Source organism: Bombus vancouverensis, chromosome 15 (assembly GCF_051014615.1).
Source record: "Bombus vancouverensis nearcticus chromosome 15, iyBomVanc1_principal, whole genome shotgun sequence".
Taxonomy (NCBI): Eukaryota; Metazoa; Arthropoda; class Insecta; order Hymenoptera; family Apidae; genus Bombus; species Bombus vancouverensis.
The window spans coordinates 7,665,291-7,692,931 of NC_134925.1; the positions used below are offsets into that span (position 1 = coordinate 7,665,291).

The 27,641-nt window shown below is 35.3% G+C and overlaps 3 protein-coding genes and 1 pseudogene across 3 annotated transcripts in view; 1 reads left to right on the forward strand and 3 right to left on the reverse strand.

The window, feature by feature from the left end:
* The window catches only part of Sdc (Syndecan), a 236,076-nt gene extending 229,259 nt beyond the window's left edge, over positions 1–6,817 (forward strand). The window contains exon 5 of the mRNA XM_033335392.2: positions 429–6,817. Coding sequence (XP_033191283.1) covers positions 429–610 — 182 coding nt within the window. The 3' untranslated portion in view covers positions 611–6,817. The remainder of the gene's footprint in view (positions 1–428) is intronic.
* Positions 6,818–7,288: 471 nt separating this feature from the next.
* Positions 7,289–13,419, reverse strand: LOC117157374 (acyl-coenzyme A oxidase 1-like). Its single transcript, XM_033335391.2, has 11 exons — positions 13,242–13,419; positions 11,047–11,206; positions 10,641–10,809; positions 10,425–10,548; positions 10,224–10,343; positions 9,951–10,066; positions 9,485–9,654; positions 9,188–9,350; positions 8,772–9,115; positions 8,429–8,684; positions 7,289–8,309 (listed from the first exon to the last, which is right to left on the reverse strand). Exons 1-11 carry the CDS (start codon positions 13,369–13,371, stop codon positions 8,049–8,051), a joined length of 2,013 nt encoding a protein of 670 aa, XP_033191282.1. The 5' UTR covers positions 13,372–13,419; the 3' UTR covers positions 7,289–8,048.
* A 2,306-nt stretch (positions 13,420–15,725) lies between these two features.
* On the reverse strand, positions 15,726–19,180 carry LOC117157380 (acyl-coenzyme A oxidase 1-like; annotated as a pseudogene).
* Positions 19,181–21,058: 1,878 nt separating this feature from the next.
* On the reverse strand, positions 21,059–26,290 carry LOC117157373 (acyl-coenzyme A oxidase 1-like). The gene is made up of 11 exons (XM_033335390.2): positions 26,120–26,290; positions 24,576–24,735; positions 24,134–24,302; positions 23,918–24,041; positions 23,717–23,836; positions 23,408–23,523; positions 23,085–23,254; positions 22,708–22,870; positions 22,292–22,635; positions 21,967–22,222; positions 21,059–21,847 (listed from the first exon to the last, which is right to left on the reverse strand). Exons 1-11 carry the CDS (start codon positions 26,247–26,249, stop codon positions 21,587–21,589), a joined length of 2,013 nt encoding a protein of 670 aa, XP_033191281.1. The 5' UTR covers positions 26,250–26,290; the 3' UTR covers positions 21,059–21,586.
* Between the last annotated feature and the right edge of the window lie 1,351 nt (positions 26,291–27,641).

A 27,641-nucleotide genomic window follows, 5' to 3' on the forward strand; every position in this document is an offset into this window, starting at 1 on the left:
TGAATAATGAATTGATCCTGCTTGTACGGCTACCTAAGATATTTTAGATTTGAGACGCTCTTTAAAGTCAGTTAAAACTAGATTTACTATCATAAAGAAATAAACTAGAAGATAATCAAAATAGTATTTTGAGAAAGTTAACAGAGGGGAAAAAATAGATAAATAGGTTTGGAGTATCTGATCTTAAAATTCGAGAAACTTATTAAAATACTATTTGTTAATTTGTAAATGTTGTACACAGATATTTTCATATAAACAGCTATTATAATTACTTAATTAAATCACTTACTCTGACCCTAATTCATCAGGGTAATGTATAAATACATAAATGTAAGCATAGTATTAAGCAATCCTCTATATATTTTATATAACTTTTATCTAATTTATTTGTTTAATATTCTATACTAATCAAAATTCATCTTTTGCAGCGGTGATTGGTGGAGCGGTAGTTGGCCTGCTTTGCGCAATCCTGGTGGTAATGTTCATCGTGTATAGAATGCGCAAGAAGGACGAGGGCTCGTACGCCCTGGATGAGCCAAGAAGATCACCAGCGGCGCAGGCGTTCCCTAAGCCCGGTGCGCCGCATCACAATCGAGAATTCTACGCTTGAGGCGACAAAGCTTATCTGGCTTTGGCACCGCCCAGTTTTGTCCCACGATACCATGCTGAGAAAGACGATGTCCTTCAACCGAATTAAGCGCCACCGCCGACGATACGATACATCCGGAATCTCCCACGAGGATCTTGCGAAACACCTCGTTCACTGACCACAGAGAGACTTCCTTCACGTCGGGGACAAGCCAACCACCTTAATCTCTTTCTGACCTTTCGATCAAAGATTTGCCCAATACTCCTGTTTCCTTTCATGTAAACGCGCCTTCATTCTCTTAATGATCTGTTCGTTTCGATAATATTCTGCGTTTTATCATAGGCGCCTGTCCTTTTTTTTCATTTTGAACCGATCACTTTCTGAGGTGGAACCTCCCTTAACCCCACAGCACTCTATTTTCCTACTCGTGTGCCCTCTCACGCTGCGAGTAGTCTCCTGGGTTAAGCATTAGTCCACCTCCGAGAGTAGAAGGTAGAAACGTAGAATCGTAGAATGGTTTTGACTTAACTTATTTTATACTTTCGTACGAAGTCGGTGTTCATTGTTGGATGTTTGTCTTTCTTCCGTAACTATCGTGTGCTGATAGAACTAGAGAGAGAGGGCGATGACTGATGAACCGCCCCGTCGTGAGTACTCGTCGGCAAGGTCGCGCCAATTCCAGATGCATTTACACAACGTGTATTTCAAAGCGTATGCGTATCCAGGCGTACGTATACGCCTCCCTGTACAGGACTGAGAGCGCGAAAATTCGTGGGCGATAAACGCTGCTGGTATGTCGTTAATCATTCTGGCTCGGTGGAAGGAGGGAAAGGAAGAAGGATCGTTGCGCCACCGTGATTTCTCTTCGACGCCAATCCCTTGAACCACGACCTCGTTTATCAGCGTTTCCTCTGCTGTTCTCCCCTTAGTTTTTTTCTCCCTTCTTTGTTTTTCATCCACTTTCTTCTTGTTTTCTATTTAATGATCGTATTCCAGATTTGCAGAAACGTTTTTAACAGTATGACCGCACAAGGGACTTTGATCCATTGTCGTATTTCCCATTTCTCGAGTCCGGTTCTACGGAATTGCAATGCCCGTTACAATCGCTAGAGGAAAACTACTCTATAAAATATGAGATTGTCCTTGTTTTTTAAGGTTTATTTCTGTCTTAGAAATTCTGTAACTTATTTTAATCGCTAGGTTGAGAGTAATAGAATTATAATAATAGTAAGAAAAATAAAAAATTAGGAAATAGGCGATGACTATTCGGGGAAAGTGATAGGTAAAGACGCTAAAAATAACTTAAGGTTCTTAATTTTTTAAAAGTCATTAATATACCTAGATATGTCGTAGGATAATTAAATAGATAATCCAGTAAGTTAAATGGATTGTTTATAATAAATGACTATAACGTGTTTGCATTTTGGCGAAGGCAAACAACGTTAACCATTAATTAAAAGAAAATTTAGAGGAAATTGAATACATATTAAATCGATTAATTTAAATTAGGTACGTATTCAAATGTTTGTATGTTAAATCACGTTAATCGTACAATTTATCTCCTAATCTTACATATCGGTATTTGGTCACATCAGATCGATTTGCAGTTCAATCTTTCTCCTGTTTTTTCTAATATACATATATAGTTCTTCATTGAACGTCATATGGCACAAATATAGTCGCAATGTTTTCCTAATAAGATACTTCTCTAATATATATGACAATTATTTATTTCTGAGTTACTAACATAAAATCGATATCTCCGTGAATAATTAGACTTAAAATTTCATATGATAGTTCCAATCTTAATCTCAAGATTTTTATCGTATTTATTCGTCGAACGTGTGAATTATTTAAATTATTGATTCACTTACGAAAACTCCCAAAAACCAGTAGTGCGAATCCTAATTTAAAGTCAGAGAATCTGTTTTATTAATAAAACGCATGTTTCATTAGGCTCATGATAAGAGTTAAGCCGAAGCCGCCAGGCGAATGTGTCTTCGTCGAACGCGGTTGTATCGATTGCCATGCACTTACGATTAATGGATAAAAAACTAGGCGTGCCATTTTAAGCCACCTTAAGTGACGACGTTCTCCACAACCGATTGGTCGATCTTCCGTGAGAGCGAAACGAACGATATTTGTGAAAGAAGAGATTCACTTATCGATCGCATTTTATCAATAAATTGAGCACAACGTATCCTCACGATCATTCCCTTCTTCCACCTTAAGGAAACTAAGAAACATTTTGTATCTTAAGGAGAGAAAAAGCTTCTTCTGCTAGTCGAGAGAGATTCTATTTGCCATGGACAAAAAAAGAAAAAACAAAGAAAGACGTTTAAATTTGCTGCGTGTACGCAAGGACGTCACATCTTCCGATCTTGAAAGAAACACACGTACGTACACGCATAGATTTATATACGTAAACACGGTTTTCATCTCCGACTACAAAGAGACACGCGTATGCCATATTGAAAAACGAAGTAAAAAAAAAAAAGAAAATGATATGAAAATGAAAGGTACACACGCAAACACACACACGTACAAGTGTATATCTATTTGTTCCAAGATTTTCATCCGCGGTATTTATCCTATGGACGATCAGCATCGCGAAATACGTTGTAATAATTTATTAACTTTTTCACGTAGGACCAAGCGACTCCCCTTTCTTCCCCTGTCTCCACCTCCTAACTTTCCTGTACATTTTCCTTTTAATTTCCCCTCCTTCGTACTTCCGGTGATCCTGTGAATCGTTAACTGTCTCTCCACAGTTATTTGAGATTTTTTCGGCGTCTCGTTCGCCTCTTTCCAGGTAGAACGCAATCAATGTTTTAATCGTCAGACTATAACGTTAAAATTGTCTATTTTATATATGATTTTGTTAGATGAAATTGTTAGCCAGAGGATATATTTGATTATGCTATTGATTGAGAGAACAGGATTGTTAAAAGGAAAGAAACAAAAAGAATTATTCAGGAAATAGCGAATTAAACGATATCATTGTAACGTTATTATTATTATTATTATTATTATTATTATTATTAATACTATTGAAACATAGCGTTAATAGTCTGAATTCTTAATCGCGCCATTTAGAATACATTGTTCCACCATGTTCCCTCCACTTTCGAATGATAACAATTTGTAGGATCTAGCGCTATCTTTTACTACCCTGTTAGATCGCGATATTAATTGATGTTAAATCTTTCCGATGAAGAAATATGAATGTCGAATAATTTCTACACTTGGTAAAATAATCTTATATATACGATGTTACAGCTTTGATAATATCTTATATATAACGTTATGTCATTATTATACCCTGTGCAATAATAATATGAATTTTACGTACACTAGCCGTTGCATTTATTATCGCCCGAATCGACCAATACAAATAAAATAAAGCAACGATCGTTTAAAACAAGCAGAATCTGACGCCAGAAGTATTGAAAATATCAAAGAAATTAATTTGTAGTGGACAAAAAGAAAATAGCGAACACAGAGAAATTTCTATTTTCTCATGTAAATAAATAAAAAATTATTAGGATCCTATTTTTTAACGTGCGAAAGTTTTATTTAAGCAGTAAGATGACCATAAATCTGTGTTCTACCTGCGTAGGAGGAACACGGGCGCCATTTTTATAAAGTCCGATGTGTCGGGTTAAAACTAAAATATATCATGTCGATACTGCCATGTACTAATTACATAAGAAACACCAATTGCCTACGATAACTCTGGTAATTTTCTTTTTTCGCCATGGCGATTTTTCCTCGGATGTTTTTCACAGTAATTCGTTGCTAATCTATGCTTTGTCTCGTCTCACTTCGATACGACCATTGAACGTTACGGGCGAAGTGTTTAAATTTAATCGACGTATTTATAGCCGATGTCTCTGGAAGCGATTTTCTTTGAACTGCTTGTAAGGGAAATAAAATACGAATGAAAGTCGTACGTTGGTCGTGAATCATGGAAATTATTTCTTGCGACGTCGATTTATATGTTTTCAGGTATCGCGTGTTCTTTTCATTGAGACGACTCCGATAATTCCATCGATTAGCGCATTTCGATAATGGGCGCTCGTTGCTTCTAAATCGATCTTATCGATTTGTAAAATGGCTGGAAGCTATTTTTTAAGTTTATTTATATAATAAAGTATCTAAACGTCTCTACACGCACGATACTGTAACAGGTAGTAATAAAACAGAATAAGTGTATTGATAGGGTCGACTTGGAAGACGGAACTATCTAAGTAAGCGGCTGTTCGATGTACAGGTTATGTGAGAAGCAAAGATCACAAATAAATATCGATATCTAAGCAAAAGTCATGAAAGCTGTCTGAAGAGTTACGATACGATAACGTGTTGGAAAAAAAAAAATGATTGTGTTTAGGGTAAGTTACTTGCAATAAATAGAATGGAAATTAATTCTCTCTTCTATTTCTCCCAAGATTAGTGGAATACTACCGCAGTACCTAAAAATCAATCGTGCAGTATATATACAAATTTTATGCTTTGCCTTTAACTCGAGAATCGTTTGAAAGGAAATTTATCCTTGTTGTATTAATAAAAACGTCGTAATTTTATTATCAAAATTAGTCAAAATAACTAATTGTAAGTATACCATCCGTGTTTTCCCACGTCGAACCGGTTCTACCAATTTTTAGATACATATTCCGTTTCTTCGCCTTTTGGAAACATCTTCATTCCCCTTATCCTCTCCTCTCTTTCTATTCGACATTTCTCTCTCGAGAATTTCTTCTCCTCTCCTGGCACTGACGAAAAGGAATCTGGAGATCGAATCATAATCTTTATTGTAATAATAATCGTACGCAACATAGACAAAGGATTGTTTGTTAGATAGTAATTAATCCTCCGTGCGGTGATGCGAACAAACGCGAAACTGTTGTTTTTTTAATGAACAAAAATTTTCAGTTTCTTCCTTCCACGAATGTGAATATTTATAAATAAAATGTAATTTATTGAAAAAGAAAATTAGACATTTTTTATCTATCTTTATCGTTTACTGATATATAATCTATTAAAGAAAAAAATATTCTGTTCGTGAATGACGAAGAAATGTCTTTACAGAAGCTTGCATTTAGACGCGATTGAAAGAACACATTATATTCGACGCGAGAACCCTAGACAACAAAAGGAACGAAAGTAAAAAATGCTCGTTGCATTTCCACGTGGCTCATTTAATACTTGAAATGCGCCGTCTATGTTCTATGCGACGAGAAATATAATTGTAATGAGATCTTATTTTATAAGAGGATGTATTCCGTAAAAAAATGCTATCCTAGTAATGAGAAGTCTGTCTAAAACTAGACAAAAATCCCATAGGCCAGGTGGACAAATGAATAATAATTTTAAAAGTGAATATAATTAATATTTAATGATAACGATAATTAACAATATTATTTTTTAAGAATGCGTATTGTCTAACCTCCGCTCCTCCCCTTCTGGATCGCCCTCGAGGATCCGTGAAATATATATTACATATATGTGTATATATACTCGTGGTCAGTGCACACATATATAAGTATATACATGTATATGTATTTGTTTTTAAAAAAAAATAATCGCTCGCCGGTGAAACAATAAATTATAGTTTTTTCTTTTCTACTGTTTTACTTTCTTGGTCTACGTATACACACGAGTATGACGATTCTATCGGTCCATCCATGAAGTTCCTAGGACCTATGATCTACACGTAGTATGTCCAACAAGTCGGTGCAAATAAACAAGATAATAAGATAAATGTAGCCATTGCCTAGCGAATGTTAATTATCTGTTGACTTTCAAAATGAACAGGGATTAATGACCAAGAATTTGTTTCGTAACTTTGTTTATTCTATTATTTATATTCGAAATTCCGTTACTTATATGAGCAATAATCATATCTCATAAAAATAGCGAATAAATGAACGTTCTTGGAATATTTCTATTTCGTAATATTACGTACTTGATACTTGTTGGATGTGCTATACATACACGAATTGATCAAAGTTGTAGATCATGGTACCGCAACGGTACCAATGAATCTCACAAATTACATTTCATTCGCGAAAAAATCGCGTTATTTCCATTGTGGGCGTTTAAGTTAACCAGACACGTTATTATTAACAGAAATTAACAATAATTGCACTATGTTAGTATAACGAACAATAATGTATGTCATCGCTCCTATTCTGTAAATAAACACTGTGCCGTATGAGAACCTTTCAATTTTAAAATGTAATTTTCTTTGATGCGTTACAGGTTAAACAAGAAAGACAGACACTTGTGTACTTGAAAATATCATTTTGCGAATTACAAAAACTGTATGGAACATGTCATTTTTCACAACATACTTAAAACATCTTATCCGAGAATGATCACACAATCCTAAAACGTTTCTCTTAAAAATAAAATCTCTATCAAACGTCCATTCGAAATTCTTACAGCGATGGTCCATTATATAAATTAAATATCTACAATGAGAGCCCATAAGAATAATAGAAAACTACGTTTGTTCTTCTCTTTTTTTGTTAAATACGAACTCGCAGCAAAATGAGCGAATGAACACGTACACATTCTTTCGATATTGCTAATATGATATAATGTTACAATTGTATTTTTCAATGACCAATCATGTTATTTATGGGATATCGATTTATAAAATATTAAACTGTAAAATATTCAAAGTTCAATCACCACATACGATATACAATATAGATAACTACGATTTACATTTTCCTTTAAGAATGTAGAAAGATTACACTATAAATTACTCTTAAGAAATGGTTTTAAGTATTTTTCAAAAGATATGTTCACAGTTTCACGATTAAGAGGATTCTTCATGGCATCTTGGAACAATTCGTAAACGTTACCATCGTAAGCATCGTAAGTTTCAAAGCCTTTCAATTCTAAAATGTAATTTTCTTTGAGGCGTTATAGGTTCAACAATAAAAATATACACTTTTCTAGTTCAAGATATTATTTTATTAATTCTAGAAACTGTATAGAAAATACCATTTCCCATAACATATTTAAGACATCTCATCTCAGAATTATCGCATATTTCCAGGAAGCTTTTTATAAATATAAATTCTCTATCAAACATTCATTCACAATTATTACAGCGATGCTTCTTTGTATAAATTACACATTTACAATAACAGCAAATAGAAATGGTACAAAAATACGTTCGATCCTTCCTTTCTTGTTCAATATAAACTCTCAGTAAAATGGACAAGTGAGCACGCATATCTCTCTTCGATATCGCTCATATGATATGTTGCAGTTGTTACATGTTACAAATCAATACCCAACAAACCATTCAATCGATTATTTAATAACAAATGCAAAATACGTCTTAACATAACAACTAAATGCAACATATTCCAAACAATCCAATCGCCACAAAACAAATACGAGATAATAATTATGATTAAATATTTCCTTTAAAAAGATTACACTATAAATTACTCTTAAGAAATGGTTTTAAGTATTTTTCAAAAGATATGTTCATAGCTTCACGGTTCAAAGGACTCTTCATGGCTTCTTGAAACAATCGTTCGTAAACGTTACCATCGTAAGCACCCAAAGCCGAGCAAAGAATATGATCATCGAAATCGAAACCGTCAACGATTCCTACAGCATTTCGACGGATTGTCGTCAGTAAATATTCCAAGCGTGAATGAAGTGTCTCCACATGCTCTTTCTGCATAGAAGAAAACTAAAAAAGAGAAAGAGATGAATCACTCTTGAATTTAAATTATCCTACAGCATATAGTAATAAATTTCTTCTTCTTTCGTTCTCCTCTGTGATTAGTTTCGAAAAAAATCAATACTCACCCGAAGAAAATTACCAACGTTCCTCAAAGCCCAATATACGATATACAGTTCGCAGAGTTGAAACATTACTTGACGAAATTCTTCAGACTTCGAGTTTAACTGTTTAACAGCTTTTGCAAATGTTTTTACCATGAAGACTCGAGCGTGAGCTTCCGCACACTGAGCTAGTTCGGTGCCCGTTTGGTTCCACGCCTCCTCCATCGGAACTCCGTCACGTATTCTGCGATCCAGATGTTCTGCTGCTAAACGAATAGATCTACGAAATAATAAGAATATCGTAAACATTCTGATGAATGTCTATGCGATTATTCAGCAATATTTAATGTATTCAGAAGCAGTATACCCTGCAGCTACGGCATTATAAGCATCAATCAGACATTCCAAATCGTTACTCCAAGGACGATGCTTTACTCCTTTTGCTGCTTCGTTAAGATACTCTACAGATTCTGGCAATTGTTCACCATTCATAGCTTGTTTCCATGATTTTACTAGGTACCTAGCTGTTTGCAAAAGTAGGACTGTATTTTCCCCTTCGTAAGTACAAACTGCGGTCGCTAATCCGTAAAGTGTTGGCAGATTGCTGACAGTCATGTATCCATGTCCACCACAAGATAACCGAAGTTGCTCTATTCCAGCTGCTGTATCTGCAGATACAACTGCTTTTAGGCAACATGACAATGAATGCAACTGCAAAAGAAATTAATAGAGCTAAAAATATGAAGTAAAGTATATTACTATAAAGGGTATAAAGGTACCAACCTCCGGTAGTTTTTCATAATTAGCCTGGTGCAATTGACTTTGTACCGTATAATACATATCCAAAACCCAACTAGCAGTAACGTGTATCGCGAAACATGTGGCAATATGAGGGAAAATTTTGTATTGTTGCGTAACGTAATCGATAATCTGCAGCTCTGGTTGTCTAAAAAGAAAGAAAGGCAAGGAATAATTTGGTATCAGCAGGAGAGATTTAATTTTAATTAAAAGTAACATTTGCAATGGAGACATTTTTAGATAAAGAGAAATAGAGCAGTCGATATTTTTAGCAGAACATACTCCAGTTTTAATTGACCCTGACGTCTTACTACGCTGTATCGAACCGCGATCGTAACGGCTTTGGATAAATAGTGTTGCAGGTCCCGCAGCAACATTACTCGGACGAACACCATCGTACCATACGTTAACTTGTCATTTGTAGATTTTACGTATGTTCCATCTTCCAACACCTACAGCAAGAAATGTATCTTTACGATTTTTATAGCAATTATGACATCTGTACTGTTCCATCTACCGAGATCTACCGAGACATAATTTTTCTTCCATGTTCAGTACAACAAGAAAATGATTTATCAAAAATGCAAATATTCATCGATTAATCAAGATTGGATTGAGCCATCATTTGCAAAATTTCCCTAGTCTTTTACTTATTAACTATCGTTATTTGTATTATCAAATGCAACGGTATAATTTCGCCGATGAAAAGTAGGTCTATTTGCTTTTCTTGTAGAAACTTTTACCTTACCTTAGAATTTTTCATCAACATATTCTCCCGTGGTATTCTAAAGTTACGAAATCCGAGAAATCCATTGTTCGCAGTGTTCATTCCTAACTTTCTACCAATCTCACCAATTATAATGTCTAAAAATCAAACACAGATTAATTTCGCTCTTTCCTTTATCTACTATTAGAGAATAATAATAAAGAAGAAAGCTGTTTTATTTAATCATTGTTATTTGATAACGTGAATAATTTTTTTATAACAAATTATAAACGATTAAGTAATATTATTGTATACCCTTTAAAGGTTCATGTGTCTCCACGTCTCTTAATTGTACAACAAACGGATGAATTCCCCTACATTCTCCCTGGGTGTATAATTGCGCAACGACTATTGCATGGTTTGCGGTCTGACCCACTGAAAATTTTAATTGTAAATAAGTCATACAGTTTTAGTGAACAACATTATTATTATGTCAAACAATTGCAATATACTTACGCCCGCCTGGCCACCATTTGTAGGAAGTCAAAGTTGGACTATTCAAAACAAACTCTTTCGTTTCCGGATCGTACGTTGCAGTAGTTTCCAAACCCCTGAGAAACGTTCCATGGCCTAGTTCGGTCTAAGGCAGAAGTGCAAGATTAAATTTACTTGAGAAACTTTTAGAATCTGTGACCATCCTGTTTAAAAAGAATGTTCTCCCTTGCGTATTACCTGCGCATATGTTCCTATAACATCGCCAGCCCAAGCTCTGTTTAACCAATATGCTTGCTGTTCAGAATTTGCTTGTCCCATAAGAGCGGGTAGAAACATAGCATAATGCAGGACCACTGGATTTCCATCTTGGAACAGTGCAGATCCAAGTCTTGCCGCAAAGATGCTCCTGCAAAATTACTATATGTTGTTACTATGTTACCAGGTAACCGAGAAAATACTACTATTTCTTAAAATTGAAAGAGAATATCCAAATAATGTAGGAAAAATCGTATTTATTTGTTAATATAATTATCCTCATATTCAATGGAATTTAATGTAGGTGGAAACATTTGCGTATTTGTTTCCCTCTAAGAAGAAAGAACGGAATGTTTTTCCTCCGTGAAAAGTTATGTGAAAATCTTACAGAACAAACTCATATTCCTCCATTCTCGAGAGTTGTAATTTTTTAATTTTGGAAAGAACATCCCGGGTAATTCGTAGAGAATCTTCATATACTTCTTTATGGCTCTTATATCTCATTGACATATCTTCTTTTAACGCCAGAACATCCGAAAAATATTGTTCTGAAAATAAACATTCATGCAAGTTGACAAAGTTATCGATAAATTATTTGGTAATAATGTGAGCAAATTTTATCGCAGATTTTAGTTACAATTACAGATTACACGGCAAAATGATAGCACATCCCAGAAAATTTAATAGTTTCATAATTTTTATGTAATAAATATGCTTACTTAGAACGTCTAAAAATATATAAGATCCGTAACACAGAAGAGTTTTGGACAGTGAGGGGAGTGAGACAAGGGTGCCCGCTGAGCCCAACACTATTTAACATCTATGTGGCAGGGCTGGAAGAGGAAATAAGGAAAGGTCAAATAGGAGGTATAGTGGTAGGAGACAGAAAGGTATGGTCACTATCATATGCAGATGACATTGTATTGATAGCGGACAGAGAAGAGGAGTTAAAGGAAATGATGAAGAGATTTAAAACATTCCTAAAGGAAGAGGAACTGGAATTGAGTACGGAAAAGACGAAAGTAGTAGTGTCTGAAAAGAGAAGGAACAATAGGAGACAAAGGAAATGGCAATGGGGTGAGCAAGAACTAGAAGAAGTGGACGAAATAAGGTATTTAGGGTACATACTGCAGAAAAATGGGAGTGATGAGAAGCATATACAAGACAGAAAAAAGAGGGTAACAATTGCGATGAAGAGGACATGGAGCGTAGGAGAAAGAATATTTAAAAAGGACTACAAGAGAGGTTTGGAGCACTGGTAGAGAGCGTAGCGCTGTTTGGAGCGGAGGTGTGGGGATGGAACGTAGAGGAGAGACTGAACAGGATAAAAAGCAGATGCGTGAGATGGATTCTAGGCTTAGACACAACAACGCCGAATTACATTCTGAGAGAGGAGTGCAAGATAGAGGAAATAAGAGAAAAGGCACTGAAAAGAGCAGTAAGGTATGAGGAGAAAGCCTTAGAATCGAAGATGGAATTAGTAAAGGAGTGTATAAAGGAGAGAGAAAGGAATTGGGGAAAGGGCCGAGAAGGGAAAAGAGCAAGGAAAAGAAAGATGAGGTTAGAGGAGGTGAGAGGGGGAAGGACGCAAGTGGAGAGGCAGGAGATAGACAAGAAAGGATGACAGCTAACCAAATCATAGAAGAAAGAGGGAAGAGAGAAACAGAGGAGAGGGAGAAAAGGATAAGGGAATCTAAGTACAACAGATATTACAGAAACATAGCAAAAGAAGGGCTACCAAAGTATCTAGAAGGAAAGATGAAATGGAAGAACAGAGGTATGGTAGCAAGATTTAGATGTGGTAACGAAACCAGGGCAAGGGAACACTGGAAAGAGGATGCAGATTATGCAAAAAAGGAGAGGAGGACTTGAAACACATATTAGAGGAATGTGAGATAACAGGAGGAGCAAGGAACGTGGTAGAAATATTAAATGGGACGGGAGAAGGTCTGGCAGAACTGAAAGCGATAATAGAGAAGAGAAGAGTAGCAGAAGAAGCAGAGGAACGACAGGAAGGGAGCACAGCATGGAAGCAAAAGCCAAAGACGGAATGAGCACTTAGTTATAAGTGTTAATTGTAAGTTAGTACATAGAGATAAATCAAGTAAGGTGCAATAGATAGGTATAAGCAGTTGTATATAATTATAGAAGTATTAGAGTAAGAGAAATATATATGATGTAAAGATATTATATAAGAGATGTAAATCGAAAGTCGTCCAAAGCCGAAACGTATGGACTAAGAATAAATAAATAAATAAATAAATAATAAATAAAATATATAAGATATTTTTTTGTTCAACTTACGATATAAATATAATAAAAATCTTTAAATTCTTTAAATTTACGGAGCGTGCTATCGTTTAATCACGCGGCGATCAAAAGTCACAGAGATTTATTTATATTTCTAATACGAAATATTATAGTTAAGTTAATATTAACTTCGTTCATTTCATTACCAACTTCACTGACCGAATACATCTTTTTTCGCGTATTTTAAGCATTTTCCAATCCGATAATGTCAATTTTTTGCGAAGAATGTTTCTCTAATTGCTATAATTTAAAGACAAGGAATTCCAACTATACCTCGATCACGGCGTTGCTTCGTTTTTTCTGGACTACCATCGAGAAAATAGGTAACTTCCACAGGATCAAACGTACACCTATTTCGTTCATATTGTAGATCTTTGTGCACGGCCATTCTTTGTTGCTTCATATGGTACAAATTACCGTCTATATGGAAAGTTAAACGTGTTACCGCACTTATCTGTATTAATGTGCTACGGAAACGCACAGCTTCGTATATAAATATACAGTGTTACGTCATGGTTGTGAACTTTGTTATTACTATTTTCGATACATATGACACTACGGATACACATTGATCCTATTAGTGATCTAATCTCTTCAATTTTATATTTTATTACATTGTATTTTATTATCTGATTTAATATTTATTAATGTTGGCGTTAATCGTTATTGTTTAACTCTACTACTTTTTATTCTAGTTTTTTAGTATCGTATCTTCTTCATTTACTATTCATTAATATTTCATATATATAGAGACAGTATGCTCTACATCGCCGCGATTTTTACTGCGTCATTGAGATACTCTACAGATCTTTGCATCAATAGCTTGTATCTATGATTTTACCAGGTTTTAACTCCTGCTCTTACTCTCGATCCTCCATCCACGCCTCCTCATTTCCCTCCATCCCTAATATCATTATTCTTATCATCATCATTAGCCTTATCCTTCCCTGCCAGTCCTTTTCCTCCTCTTCATCTCTTCCACACTCGCCCCGACATATTTAGCACTCAGGTGACCACCCCCCATCCGTATTTCCCGCACAATTTTCTTTTTTCCTCCTTCCAGTACCTTGCATCCTACAACTCATTCCTAAAGCTGAATCTTACCACGTGTCTCCATTTATTCTCCCTCCCTCCTTTCCTTAGGTACTGAGGTAACTCTTCCACACTTACCAGCTTATAGCATCAGTTCAATCTCCAATATCTGATCTTCTTATCTCTTTCTTCCGCTTGTTTCTTCTCCTTACATCCCTCTACTCTCTTAAATTCCTCTTCCTCCCCAGCTCTCATTCCTCCTCCTTCCCTAAACTTTTTGCTTCATTTCTCCCACCCAGACAGTTCTTCCTCCATTCTTTCCCTTCCCTTCGCCTATCTCAACACCTTCCTTTTTTTTTTATTTATTTATTTAAATTTTACAATTTGTCCAGTAGGACATTTGGTAAAATATTATAACTTAGTGGTATAATAATATAACATGTGGGTGGCTATCCCCAGCGGGGTACCATCTTCCTGTTTGTTAGGTTATATCCCTTGTGAACACCTTCCTGACCACTTTACTTCCTTTACTACTACGCTGTACTCTCTTCTTGACACATTGACGCCGGCGTGTACCACCGGTGGCTCACACGTGTCTGTTCCGTGAGGCGGGGTGCGTCACGGTGAGTCATACTTGTATTTCACAAAATAGGCAAGGCAAAATAGCTTTATGTTATTTTATCTCAACATTATAAACAGACGTTCAATAGTAAAAACATAACAAGTCAATATTATAAACTTAGCATAATTATTTGCTTTTTTCATGCAATTTTTTAAAACATGTTAGACAGAATGCCGGCTGGCCCTTACATCGATCATAATATGATGTTACTTTTTTGGCTTTATTCGCGGCATACTCCCTACCTTTTATTCCACAAATGCGTTTATAACATTGCTTACACCGCCGTCTCGTTTTACTCACGGGCTCTTGGTACGACTGCAGGAAATGTGAATGTTTTTTGGTCAGTACTTACACTACGTCCTATTTCGCTCGTCGCGCTATGAACATTTCTTATAGAAAAATGTTCACAGAATTGCGTGCGATGGTCAGAATTCGCGTCAGACTTCTACTTTTTGAGAAAAATCGAAAAGAGTACTCCAAAATTAGCTGATCCCGTCAGCTTTATTTAAAATTTACAGTTACATGCAAATTGATATTTCTGTGGCGGATCGGTATCAACAGGACGCCGACAGGTCGAGGCATCAACGCGGCGCAATACCTCCCGGGCGATCCGCGGGTACTAACCGCCAACACTAGAGGGCTACGACGACAACGAGTCTGTCTGTCTAACTCGCTAACGGTCGAATATACGAGCGATTGATATAAATACCGCACCTAGCGAGACTCCCTCTACGTCTAAGGCAGGGACTACCGGGCACAGCCTTACTGACGAGTCCACCGGTAGTCCCGGGACGAAACGCACTCTCTCTCTTTTCATCCGCCTCATTTCCAAATTATTGTATATCAATGTATTAGTTGAAGTCCATGAAATTCATTGAACCCGACAGGATAGCTTTTGTAATTTTGCCATAAATTAAGGTCAAAGTTGAAAAATTGCGATCGTGTTGAACAGTGTAATCTGGCGCTGCGCCGCCCCTCGAAGCAGACTGTGCAGACAGGCGCCGCCTCACAGAAAGAACCGTTAATATCGGCGCCGGCGTCAATGTGTTAAACCTAACCCTAACCTACGCCCTTTTAACCTCATCTTAGATCTCTTCATCTCCTCACTCATCATATACCCCGACGTCACGACGCCCGGCGACAACTCCTGCAGAGAGCTGAAACCCTAGCACACAAACCTACCCAGAATCCGCACTGGGCACACTCCATTGGAAAATTTTGAACCGTTAACACAAAACTCACTTACAAAACGTTCGAACTACGAGGGGATCGCCAGTGATCTATTAATTTCGTGATTTCTTGTATCTTCTACGTGATAAACCCATTCCCCATCACTCATCTCAGGAACCTCACCACATTATCAGCAGGTTGAAGAACAACAGATTCAATGGGCAATCCCGCCCGAACCTACTCTCTGTACAGAAAATTTCACTTACCTTTCTTTCCACACTGCTTCACTTTGTGTATATTTCTTTCGATCTTTCGATCAGCGCGTACTTCACACTTCACTTCAGTAACTCTTAGTACAGTAGGAATCTTTTTACTGGATCTAAGGCCAAATGTAAGTTCAAGAGACATACTCATGTATAGATTCAACCAAATACTTGCATATGAACTAACAAGTGGACTATTTAAACATCGCCAATTCTTCTTACTGAAACCTGTTTGACTGTATATCGTCATTCCTTCCTCCTCTATCTCCGCCAACCTCTTCGCCATTAAAATTTCAAGTGCACCTTGAACAGTCCATTCTCGATAATGACATACTTTATTTTCCTTCTCTTTTTAATCACTGACACAATTGACAATGTTTGTCAACCCATGTCTTTCCAGAACCTGTTCAGCAATTCATTTCTTTGTTCCCACTTCATCCAAATTTCAATATTCGTTCCGAACTTCATCCTAATCTTCTGCTTTGCCCCCCTCTATTTTCCTCGCTTCTTTCTTCATACGTGGAGAAATCCTCATAGACAACCCCCATCGCTCTTCTGGGAAGCGGCGGGGTAGTGTTGAACTCAAACCCCAAAGTGGACCGCCTGACGCTCAGCTGGGATGCCCCGGGACCTCCTTCGAATTACCGCCGGAGCACTCCTGCATCTTCTCCTGTTTGAGGCAGTCGTTCCTTAGTTCGGGCCTTGGGAGGAACCACCCCTCTCAACGCTATCCCCTGGGCCGAGGAGATCCAGATCCTCCTAGGTGTGTCGGCCCCTATGACCACCCAGGGCGGCGCAGGGCCGTCCTTCGGCGCGGAATCCTGCAAGGGTGGGATGTTATCATCCCCTCCCGCTCTGTTCCTTCCTTTACGAGCATTACGTCTCTATTTTCCTCGCTGCACCTACTATATTTCCCTTCAATTTAACTCCCTTTCCTCCTCCTCTGCCTATCATTAATCCTTTTTTTCCCCCCATAATTCCTACCACCCATTCTTCTCGTTACATCCATGAAACATTGCTTCCCTGTCTCTTCCTTTATTACATCACTTTATTAACTGCAAAAACTATACACAATATATCATTTTCATAACATATTCGAAACATCTCATCGTAATTCCGAAAGCGTATCTTTGTAAAAATAAAATCTCTGCCAAAAATTTAACTATTATGACGGTACTGCGTTGTATAAGTTACATATTTACAATAGCAATTTATAAAGATACGTTTTAGAATTTTAGTTGGAAATATTGTTTTATGAATTTCTTTCAAAACGTAAAAAATTGCACTATGCATTACTCCTAAAGAATGGTTTAAAGTATTTTTCAAAAGACATCTTCACAATTTCACGATTCAGAGGAGCCTCCGTGACTTCTTGCAAAAATGGATCATGAATTATTGACTATGTAATTATTTACCAATGTTTAATGTATTCAGAAGCAGTATACCCTGCGGCTACGGCATTATAAGCATCAATGAGACTTTTGCTGCTTCGTTAAGATACTCTACAGATTCTGGCAATGGTTCACCATTCATAGCTTATTTCCATGATTTTACGACGTATCTAGCTGTTTGCAAAAGTTGGACTGTATTTTCCCCCTCTTAAGTACAGACTGCGGTCGCTACTCCGTGGAATGTTGGCAGATTGCTGACAAAAGAAATTAATAGAGCTAGAAATATGAAGAAAAGTATATTACCATAGGGAGTATAAAGGTATCAACCTACGGTAGTTTTCCATAATCAGCCTGATGTGATTGACTTCGTACCTTATTATATATACCCCACACCCAAATGACAGTAACTTTTATTGCGAAACATGTGGCATTATGAGGAAAAATTTTGTACTGTTGCGTAACGTAATCGAGAATCCGTACCTCTGGTTGATTAAAAAAAAGAAACGCAAGGATAATTTAGTATCAATAGAAGAGATAATCTGTAGTTAAGACTCTAGTACAAAGTAACATTTGCCATGAGACGACTTTTTAAGAAAGAGACATACAGCAGTCGATGTTACTGAAGATTGTTTTTAACAGAACATACTCCGGAATTAATTGACCTTGTCCTGCAGCAACCTCACTCGAACGAACACCATCGTACCATACGTTAATTTATCATTCATAGATTTTATGTATGTTCCATCCTCTAGTACCTACAACAAGAAATGTAACTTTACAATTTGTTCTAATGATAATTACGATGTCTGAATAGTTCTGTTTACACAGGTTACGCACATAATTTTTCTTTCAAGTTCACAGTCACAAGATGATATTGCACTTCTTACAGCAATTTTATGAAAATTTACCTTGTAATTCTTCATCAACATATTCTCCCGTGGTATCCTAAAGTCACGAAATCCGAGAAACCCATTATCAACACCGTTCAACCCCAATTTCGTACCAATTTCTCCAATTACAATGCCTAAAAATTACATACAGATTAAATTTACACTTTACTGTATCCATTGTTCAGCAAATTTGATCCAGATTATAAACAGAAAAATTGTTTGATTTCATAATTGTTGTTTGATAATGTGAACAGCGTGTTCTCTTTTCTACACATTGCGATATAATATATAACTAATTACAAACGATTAAGACATTTATTTGTGTACCCTTTAAAGGTTCGTGTGTCTCCACGTCTCTTAACTGTACAACAAACAGATGAATACCCCTACATTCTCCCTGGGTGTATAATTGCGCAACGACTATTGCATGGTTTGCAGTGTGACCCACTGAAAATTTTAATTGTAAATAAATCATACTGTTTTAGTGAACAACATTATTATTATGTCAAACAATTGCAATATACTTACGTCCGCCTGGCCACCATTTGTAGGACGTCAAAGTTGGACTATTCAAAACGAACTCTTTCGTTTCCGGATCGTACGTTGCTGTAGTTTCCAAGCCCCTGAGAAACGTTCCATGGCCTAGTTCGGTCTAAGGCAGAAGTGCAAGATTAAATTTACTTGAGAAACTTTTAGAATCTGTGACCATCCTGTTTAAAAAGAATGTTCTCCCTTGCGTATTACCTGAGCATATAGTTCCTATAACATCGCCAGCCCAAGCTCTGTTTATCTAATGTGCTTGCTGTTCAGAATTTGCTTGTTCCAGAATAGAAGGTAGAAACATAGCATAATGCAGGGCCAATCTCTACTGAAAGGTTACGTTGAAGGTACTACTGTACTATCTGGTAAGCAAGAAAGTTCTACTTTTATTTAACATTGGGAAAAAGATAGTGTAGAGGAAAACCAAATTACTCGTTAGTATAGTTATAATTATGCTCATACGTAATGTTATTGAGAATAGGATGAAATATTTGCATTTTTTCTTCTTTAAAAGAAACAAGCAATGACTCTTTCTTTGTCAAATAATGGAACTGGGTTTGTTATGTGACAGGATATAGACTTTGACAATATCTGTAAAACATTTTGCAGTAAAAAAATGATTATCTTCCTCGTCTGAGAGTTGCAATTCGCTAATTGCAGTCTTCTTTAATTTTGTGAAGAACATTGTGAAGAACACATCCATAAAACGTCTTCATATATATTTTTATGGCTTTTATATCTCACTGCTATGTTTTCTGTTAACGCTAGAACATCCAAAAAATATTATTGTGAGATTAAACATTTAGACATACTAGAGCATGTATAAAATAATGAAAAAAATTTTTAAACAGAGACACTAGAAGACCAAAATACAACAATTAAACGCGCGTGTAATTTTTATTAGTAAACGTTATAATAGTTAATTTTCAGCATTGAATAGGAAGAACATTGATCTATTTTCACATATATTATATAACTAAAACGTAGTATACTACATGCTACGTAATAATTATATTTTTAAATGTGAATGCAAATATTTACAGTTTGTACATACAAATATGCAATAATAAACATTCTCTCTTATACGTTCATGTTCCTTTTTTCTCATTAACATTTAAACGTCATTGATAAAAAAATTAATACATATGTATATCTTACTATGTAAAGGAAGTTATATTTCAATATGTTACATTTATATTCTAGCAAAGTTAGTAATATTCATGGTAGATATATGAGGACTAAGTAAATTATTTTGCAGTAGAACTGATTTCGACTTTTGTTACGTAATACATATATTAAAGAATATATTATTGTATCAATGATATGGTAACAAAATAAAAAGATATTAAACATAATGGGAAATAATGAAGGGAGTAACGTAATCATAACGAAGAATAGCAAACAGTACATTACTTAATTATTTATTCATTTAATAATTTATTGTTCATTAGTCGCTTACAATAATTTTGGTTTATAATAATTTAATTTCACACATATAAGTGATACATATCATAAGTTTATACATAAATAATTATAATAAAAATATTTTTAGATTACAATGTGCGGATTGATATGAAATTCAACTATACCGTTAGGCACATGGTTGTAAGAATTACATGGTTGTAAGAACACACTAGTTCAAAGCGTAAAATGGATAGAATAATATTGCTCTATCTTTAATAACAAACTGACTGTACAGTTCTCAATTTTGCTAAATCAACTGCGAACTCTGTTACTTGTCCAACACATACATATACGTATATAGGGGTTTCGGCTACTATTTCAACATAATTTAAGAGCTGATTCTTGACGCTGAAATAAGACAAAAATCAAGAATAAGAAAAATTACGTTTTCGGCCTTGTTTTTTAATTATTGACAATTAAAAATCGGTAAAAATATCAACAGGCGAAAGCACAGATTCTCCTCGACGGATCCACCTGTTTCCAAAACAGCTGATCATCGAAGATTTTTTCTTCTTGAATTTTTTGTATACATCTCTCAGGTTTTAACGTATCGGTATCCCGCAATTTATTGACCTATTTTGTAAAATATCTTTGCGATAAGTATAGTCCTATTGAGATATTTTTCGACGTATAAACTTCGTGCTGTTGTACTATTGCCGACCGCCATAAAATGTATACATTTTATAATAAATATGGCTAATAAAAACATGCACAATACTACTTGTATGTTACCACTTTTATTTCGTAAAATGTAATTTTCTTTGAAGCGTTACAGGAAAGATAGACACTTGTGTATTTGAAAATATCACTTCGCTAATTACAAAAACTGTCATTTTTCACAACATATTTAAAACATCTTATCCGAGAATGATCACACAATCCTAAAACGTTTCTCTTAAAAATAAAATCACTATCAAACGTTCAGTCGAAATTATTACAGCGATAGTCCATTATAGAAATTAAATATCTATGAGAAGCCATAAGAACGATACAAAACCAGATTTCTTCTTTTCATTAAAAACAAACTCTCAGCAAAGTGGATAAATGAACGCGTACACCTTCTTTCGATATTGCCCATATGATACACTGTTACAATTGTATTTTTAAATGAGCAACCATGTTATTTATGGGATATCGATTTATAAGATATTAAACTGTAAAATGTTCAAAGTTCAATCACCACATGCGATATACAATATAGATAACCACGATTTACATTTTCCTTTAAAAATGTAGAAAGATTACACTATAAATTACTCTTAAGAAATGGTTTTAAGTATTTTTCAAAAGATATGTTCACAGTTTCACGATTAAGAGGATTCTTCATGGCATCTTGGAACAATCGTTCGTAAACGTTACCATCGTAAGCACCCAAAGCCGAGCAAAGAATATGGTCATCGAAATCGAAACCGTCAACGATTCCTACAGCATTTCGACGGATTGTCGTCAGCAAATATTCCAAGCGTGAATGAAGTGTCTCCACATGCTCTTTCTGCATAGAAGAAAACTAAAAAAGAGAAAGAGATGAATCACTCTTGAATTTAAATTATCCTACTGTATATAGTAATAAATTTTTTCTTCTTTCGCAGTTCTCTGTGATTAGTTTCGAAAAAAACCAATACTTACCCGAAGAAAATTACCAACGTTTCTCAAAGCCCAATATACGATATACAGTTCGCAGAGTTGAAACATTACTTGACGAAATTCTTCAGACTTCGAGTTTAACTGTTTAACAGCTTTTGCAAATGTCTTTACAATGAAAACTCGAGCGTGAGCTTCCGCACACTGAGTTAGTTCGATGCCCGTTTGGTTCCACGCCTCCTCCATCGGAACTCCATCACGTATTCTGCGATCCAAATGTTCTGCTGCTGAACGAACAAATCTACGGAATGGTAAGAATAATAAGAATACCTATGCAATTACTTAGCAATATTTAATGTATGCATTATACCCTGCGGCTACCGCGTCATAGGCATCAATCAGACATTCCAAATCGTTACTCCAACGACGATGTTTTACTCCGTTTGCTGCTTCGTTAAGATACTCTACAGAATCTGGCAATGGTTCACCATTCATAGCTTGTTTCCATGATTTTACGAGGTACCTAGCTGTTTGCAAAAGTAGGACTGTGTTTTCTCCTTCGTAAGTACAGACTGCAGTGGCCAATCCGTAAAGTCCTGGCAGATTGCTGGCAGTCATGTATCCATGTCCACCACAAGATAACCGAAGTTGCTCTATTCCAGCTGCTGTATCTGCAGATACAACTGCTTTTAGGCAACATGACAAAGAATGTAACTGCAAAGGAAATTAATAGAGCTAGAAATATGAAAAAAAGTATATTATTATAAAGGGTATAAAGGTACCAACCTCCGGTATTTTTTCATGATTAGCCTGGCGCAATTGCTTTTGTACCGTATAAAACATATTCCAAACCCAACTAGCAGTAGCCTTTATTGCGAAACATGTGGCAATATGAGGGAAGATTTTGTATTGTTGAGTTGCGTAATCGAGAATCTGTACCTCTGGTTGACTAAAAAAAAGAAAGGCAAGGATAATTTAATACTAGTAGGAGAGATAATACAGATTATTATCAGATTAGATTAGAGTTTTAACTCTAATACAGATTAGAGGTTTATCTACAGAGTTAAAACTCTAATTCAAAGTAACATTTCCCATGAAACGATATTTTTAAAAAAGGATATAGAGCAGTCGATGTTACTAGAGATGATTTTAACAGAACATACTCAGGATTTATTTGACCCTGACGTCTTACTACGCTGTATCGAACCGCAATAGTAACAGCTTTCGTTAAATAGTTTAAGAGGAGTCGCAGCAACCTCACTCGAATGAACACCATCGTACCATACTTTAACTTATCATTTGTAGATTTTACGTATGTTCCATCTTCTAGTACCTACAACAAGAAATGTAACTTTACAATTTGTTCTAATGATTATTACAATGTCTGAACAGTTCTGTTTATACAGATTACGAACATAATTTTCCTTTCAAGTTCACAACCACCACATGATATTGCACTTCTTACAGCAATTTTATGAAAATTTACCTTGGAATTCTTCATCAACATATTCTCCCGTGGTATCCTAAAGTCACGAAATCCGAGAAACCCATTATCAACGCCGTTCATCCCCAATTTTGTACCAATTTCTCCAATTACAATGCCTAAGAATTACATACAGATTAAATTTACTGTTTGCTATATCTATTGTTCAGCAAATTTGATCCAGATTATAAACAGAAAAATTGTTTGATTTCATAATTGTTGTTTGATAATGTGAACAGCCTGTTCTCTTTTCTACACATTGCAATATAATATATAACTAATTACAAAAGATTAAGACATTTATTTGTGTACCTTTTAAAGGTTCGTGTGTCTCCACGTCTCTTAACTGTACAACAAACAGATGAATACCCCTACATTCTCCCTGGGTGTATAATTGCGCAACGACTATTGCATGGTTTGCAGTGTGACCCACTGAAAATTTTAATTGTAAATAAATCATACTGTTTTAGTGAACAACATTATTATTATGTTAAACAATTGCAATATACTTACGTCCGCCTGGCCACCATTTGTAGGACGTCAAAGTTGGACTATTCAAAACGAACTCTTTCGTTTCCGGATCGTACGTTGCTGTAGTTTCCAAACCCCTGAGAAACGTTCCATGGCCTAGTTCGGTCTAAGGCAGAAGTGCAAGATTAAATTTACTTGAGAAACTTTTAGAATCTGTGACCATCCTGTTTAAAAAGAATGTTCTCCCTTGCGTATTACCTGCGCATATGTTCCTATAACATCGCCAGCCCAAGCTCTGTTTAACCAATATGCTTGCTGTTCAGAATTTGCTTGTCCCGCAAAAGCGGGTAGAAACATAGCATAATGCAGGAGCATTGGAGTTCCATCTTCGAATAGCGCAGTCCCAAGTCTTTCTACGAGGATATTTCTGCAAATACACTACATTGAAGATATTTTTTGCTATTGTATAATCAAGGAAGTTTTATTATCCTTTAGCATCTAAATAATATAAAAAAAAAACTAATTTCATCGTTAAGAATAACGTTATCCTCTTAATAGTTATCCTCTCATTCGACGACATTGAGAGCAAGTAGAAATATTTGCATATTTCTTTGCATCTGAAAAGCTAGTAATATCTTTTTTTCACATAAGAAGATATATTATGCAACAGTTTTCTTGAGGTGAAGTTTAAAATACTTACGTAATAAGATCAATATCTGCTTTTCCTGAGCGTTGCAATTCTCTAATTTTGTGAATAACATTGCGGGTAATTCGAACATTATCTTCATATAATTCTTTATGGCTCTTATATTTCATTGCTAGATTTTCTTTTAACACCAGATCATCCAAAAAATATTGTTCTGAAAATGAAATATGAACAAAAAATAATAAAACATAATACAGAAATGAAAATATTGCAAGAATAAAATGAAATAATAAGACGTATCTGTAGTTTTTATTAATAAACTTTATAAATGGGCAAATTATGTATTCACGTTTAGGATACAAGTAAATAATAATGTCATAAACTGCAGGTGCTTATACTGCCTTCTGCATGCAATATATTCTGTCTTTTCCTTATTAATACCTCAATGTGATTCATAAATATGATATTAGCATTTTTCCGTGTGAATGATATTGAACTTTAAAATACGACATTTATGACCTAGTAATTTATTAGTACTCCTAGTAGAAATATAAGCAGTAGTATCAGTGATATACTAACAAAATAAAGAAATATTAAACATATCGGAAAATAATTAAAAGAATAATGTCTGAATTAATTTATAGAAAGTTATTAAATAATACAATTTACTGCCTAATATTTTATTCATTTAATAATTTATTATCTTACAGTAAGTTGGATTATAAGAGTTTATAGTATGTTTGATTCTAGTTGAATCTAATGCTTCAATCTAAAGGATATTGTCTTTTTAGTCTGCGGATCTGAACCGACGTGACAAGTAATTAGGTAACTAATAGATTTTGTTCGTTGTTAACTCTTATATTATATCTGTTTCTGAACTTGGATATTTCTTCTTTAACTGTGGGTATCTTCAGGTCGCGATGTATTGTTTCGTTGGTAACATACCAAGGTGCATCTATTAAGAATCTTAGAGCTTTTGATTGGAATCGTTGGAGAATTTCTATGTTGGTATTACTCGCTGTTCCCCATACCTGGATCCCATAAGTCCAAACAAGTTTTAATAAGGCTTTATATAGCACTATTTTACTCTGCATGTTTAAATTGGTGCGTCTGGCAATGAACCAGAAGAATATTTTAGTTTTGTTATCAGTTCTTTAGATTTATCTACGATGCACCGATATTTCTAATCAGAAACGAACATTGTTGACTTCATTATCGACCACATTCACTAATAATTTTCTTTCCATGCATTGCAAATATTGGCCATCTCTATAATACTGTAAATTTGTTATGAGAAACGGTTTTCTAACTGCTGGTATTCACATCCTTCAGGATCGATATCAATTACTCTTTGGTGAGAAACCTATAGTAACTCTAAGCCAAGAACATTTCTAATGCGTATCCAAATATTTTTTGTAATGATTACATTAAAAAATATATATAATAACAATATACAATTATATTTCGTTCTCGTGGAAAGGAAATATTAATTTTGCCAGAATTATTTAGTTCTTAATAACAGTGAAAACGAAAGAAACTGAAATTATTTTCTCGATAATTGGCGTTAAACTAAGAGGGTAAACAAAAACTACCTATACCTTGATCACGGCGTTTTCTCGTTTTTTCTGCACTACCATCGAAGAAATACGTGACTTCCACAGGATCGAACGTACATCTACTTCGTTCATATTGTAAATCCTTGTTTACCACCATTTTCTGTTGCTTCATATTGTGTAGATTACTTTAAACTAATCACTGACAAAGGAGTGTGGTTGTCTAATCTGTAGCCGCACGTATCTATCTAGATAAATTTCTTTTCAAACGCCCGACTTTTATACATAAATATGGGATACTGCGTCACGATCGGAATATGAACGTCATGTTCACACTGCGGATTTCTTATATTGCCGCGTACAATAGCTTCAAACCTTTGCACCTACCTAATTCACCATTTCCATTTCTAATCCAAATCCAAACACAAACACAAACAACTGAAATGCAACATAATGCAAGGTATTTATAGCGAGATACGAGTAATCAGGTAAAACTATAATCTCATATTCTAGAATTATGCATAATTAGTTGTGATAATTCCTAATTAACAATGTTTTGTTTATCACTAGAAAGACTTCAAATGACTACTTTCATAAATTACATATGAAATAAAATATATGAAATATCTTGACTCCGTACTACAAATTTCTTAATACGATCTTAAACAGAGTACTAATGCACCCTCGATTCTACCTGTTTCTCCATTTCAAACAAGAATACATTCGGCATAATAACATAAAGGGAACATAAACCCCTTGTTAATTGATCTCTTTCGCAGGTCAGTATAATTTCGAACATTCCTCGGTCATATGTTTCAGGTTATGTGTCAGGGCACCTTTGCATAATTGCCATTGTTGACGCATAACTATAGACAGAAATATACTGGACTGGAACCGGCAGCTCTTAGCAAATTTCTCCAAATCTAAGGCCTAGCGCCGGGTTATATGCGTACGCAAAAGATTGAAATTTTGATTTCCATAACGTACCCCAAAATAGAGTTTCTGATATTGAACGTTTACTGAAAATACAGGTGTAGCTAATACCCGCGTGTTTCAATTCGTGTATTTCTTAATACACGGGTACACAGGTATTGAAATACTCGGATCTTAATATCTGTACTGAAGTTCATGGGTACACGTGTACAGAAATTATAGAATTTCACGTATATTAGTCCGCACCGTATTTCATTTTTAATTAGATATCAGAATGTTTAGATATGACAGGTACAATCACGCTTCAATTAAATTCATTTGAATGATGCACGGCTGACGTAACAATGTCGGAGCGGTGTTTTTCATGTGCCGAAAATATTGTAACAAAGAAAAGAAACCGGTTACTAACAATTTTGGACCAAACATGTATATCACGAGTCTGACTCAAGCAATCTAATTCAGTAATTAAGATCGGACTCAAATTCATGATGTTCGGGCCATATCTACTGAAGTTTGATAGGACAGATAACGGTTAAATTCTAAACAATCACGGCAGTAGGCAATCCGAAAAATGGAACTTATATATAAGTTAAATTTAATTGGAACTTAATGTTATGAAGGAGGAAAAATACGA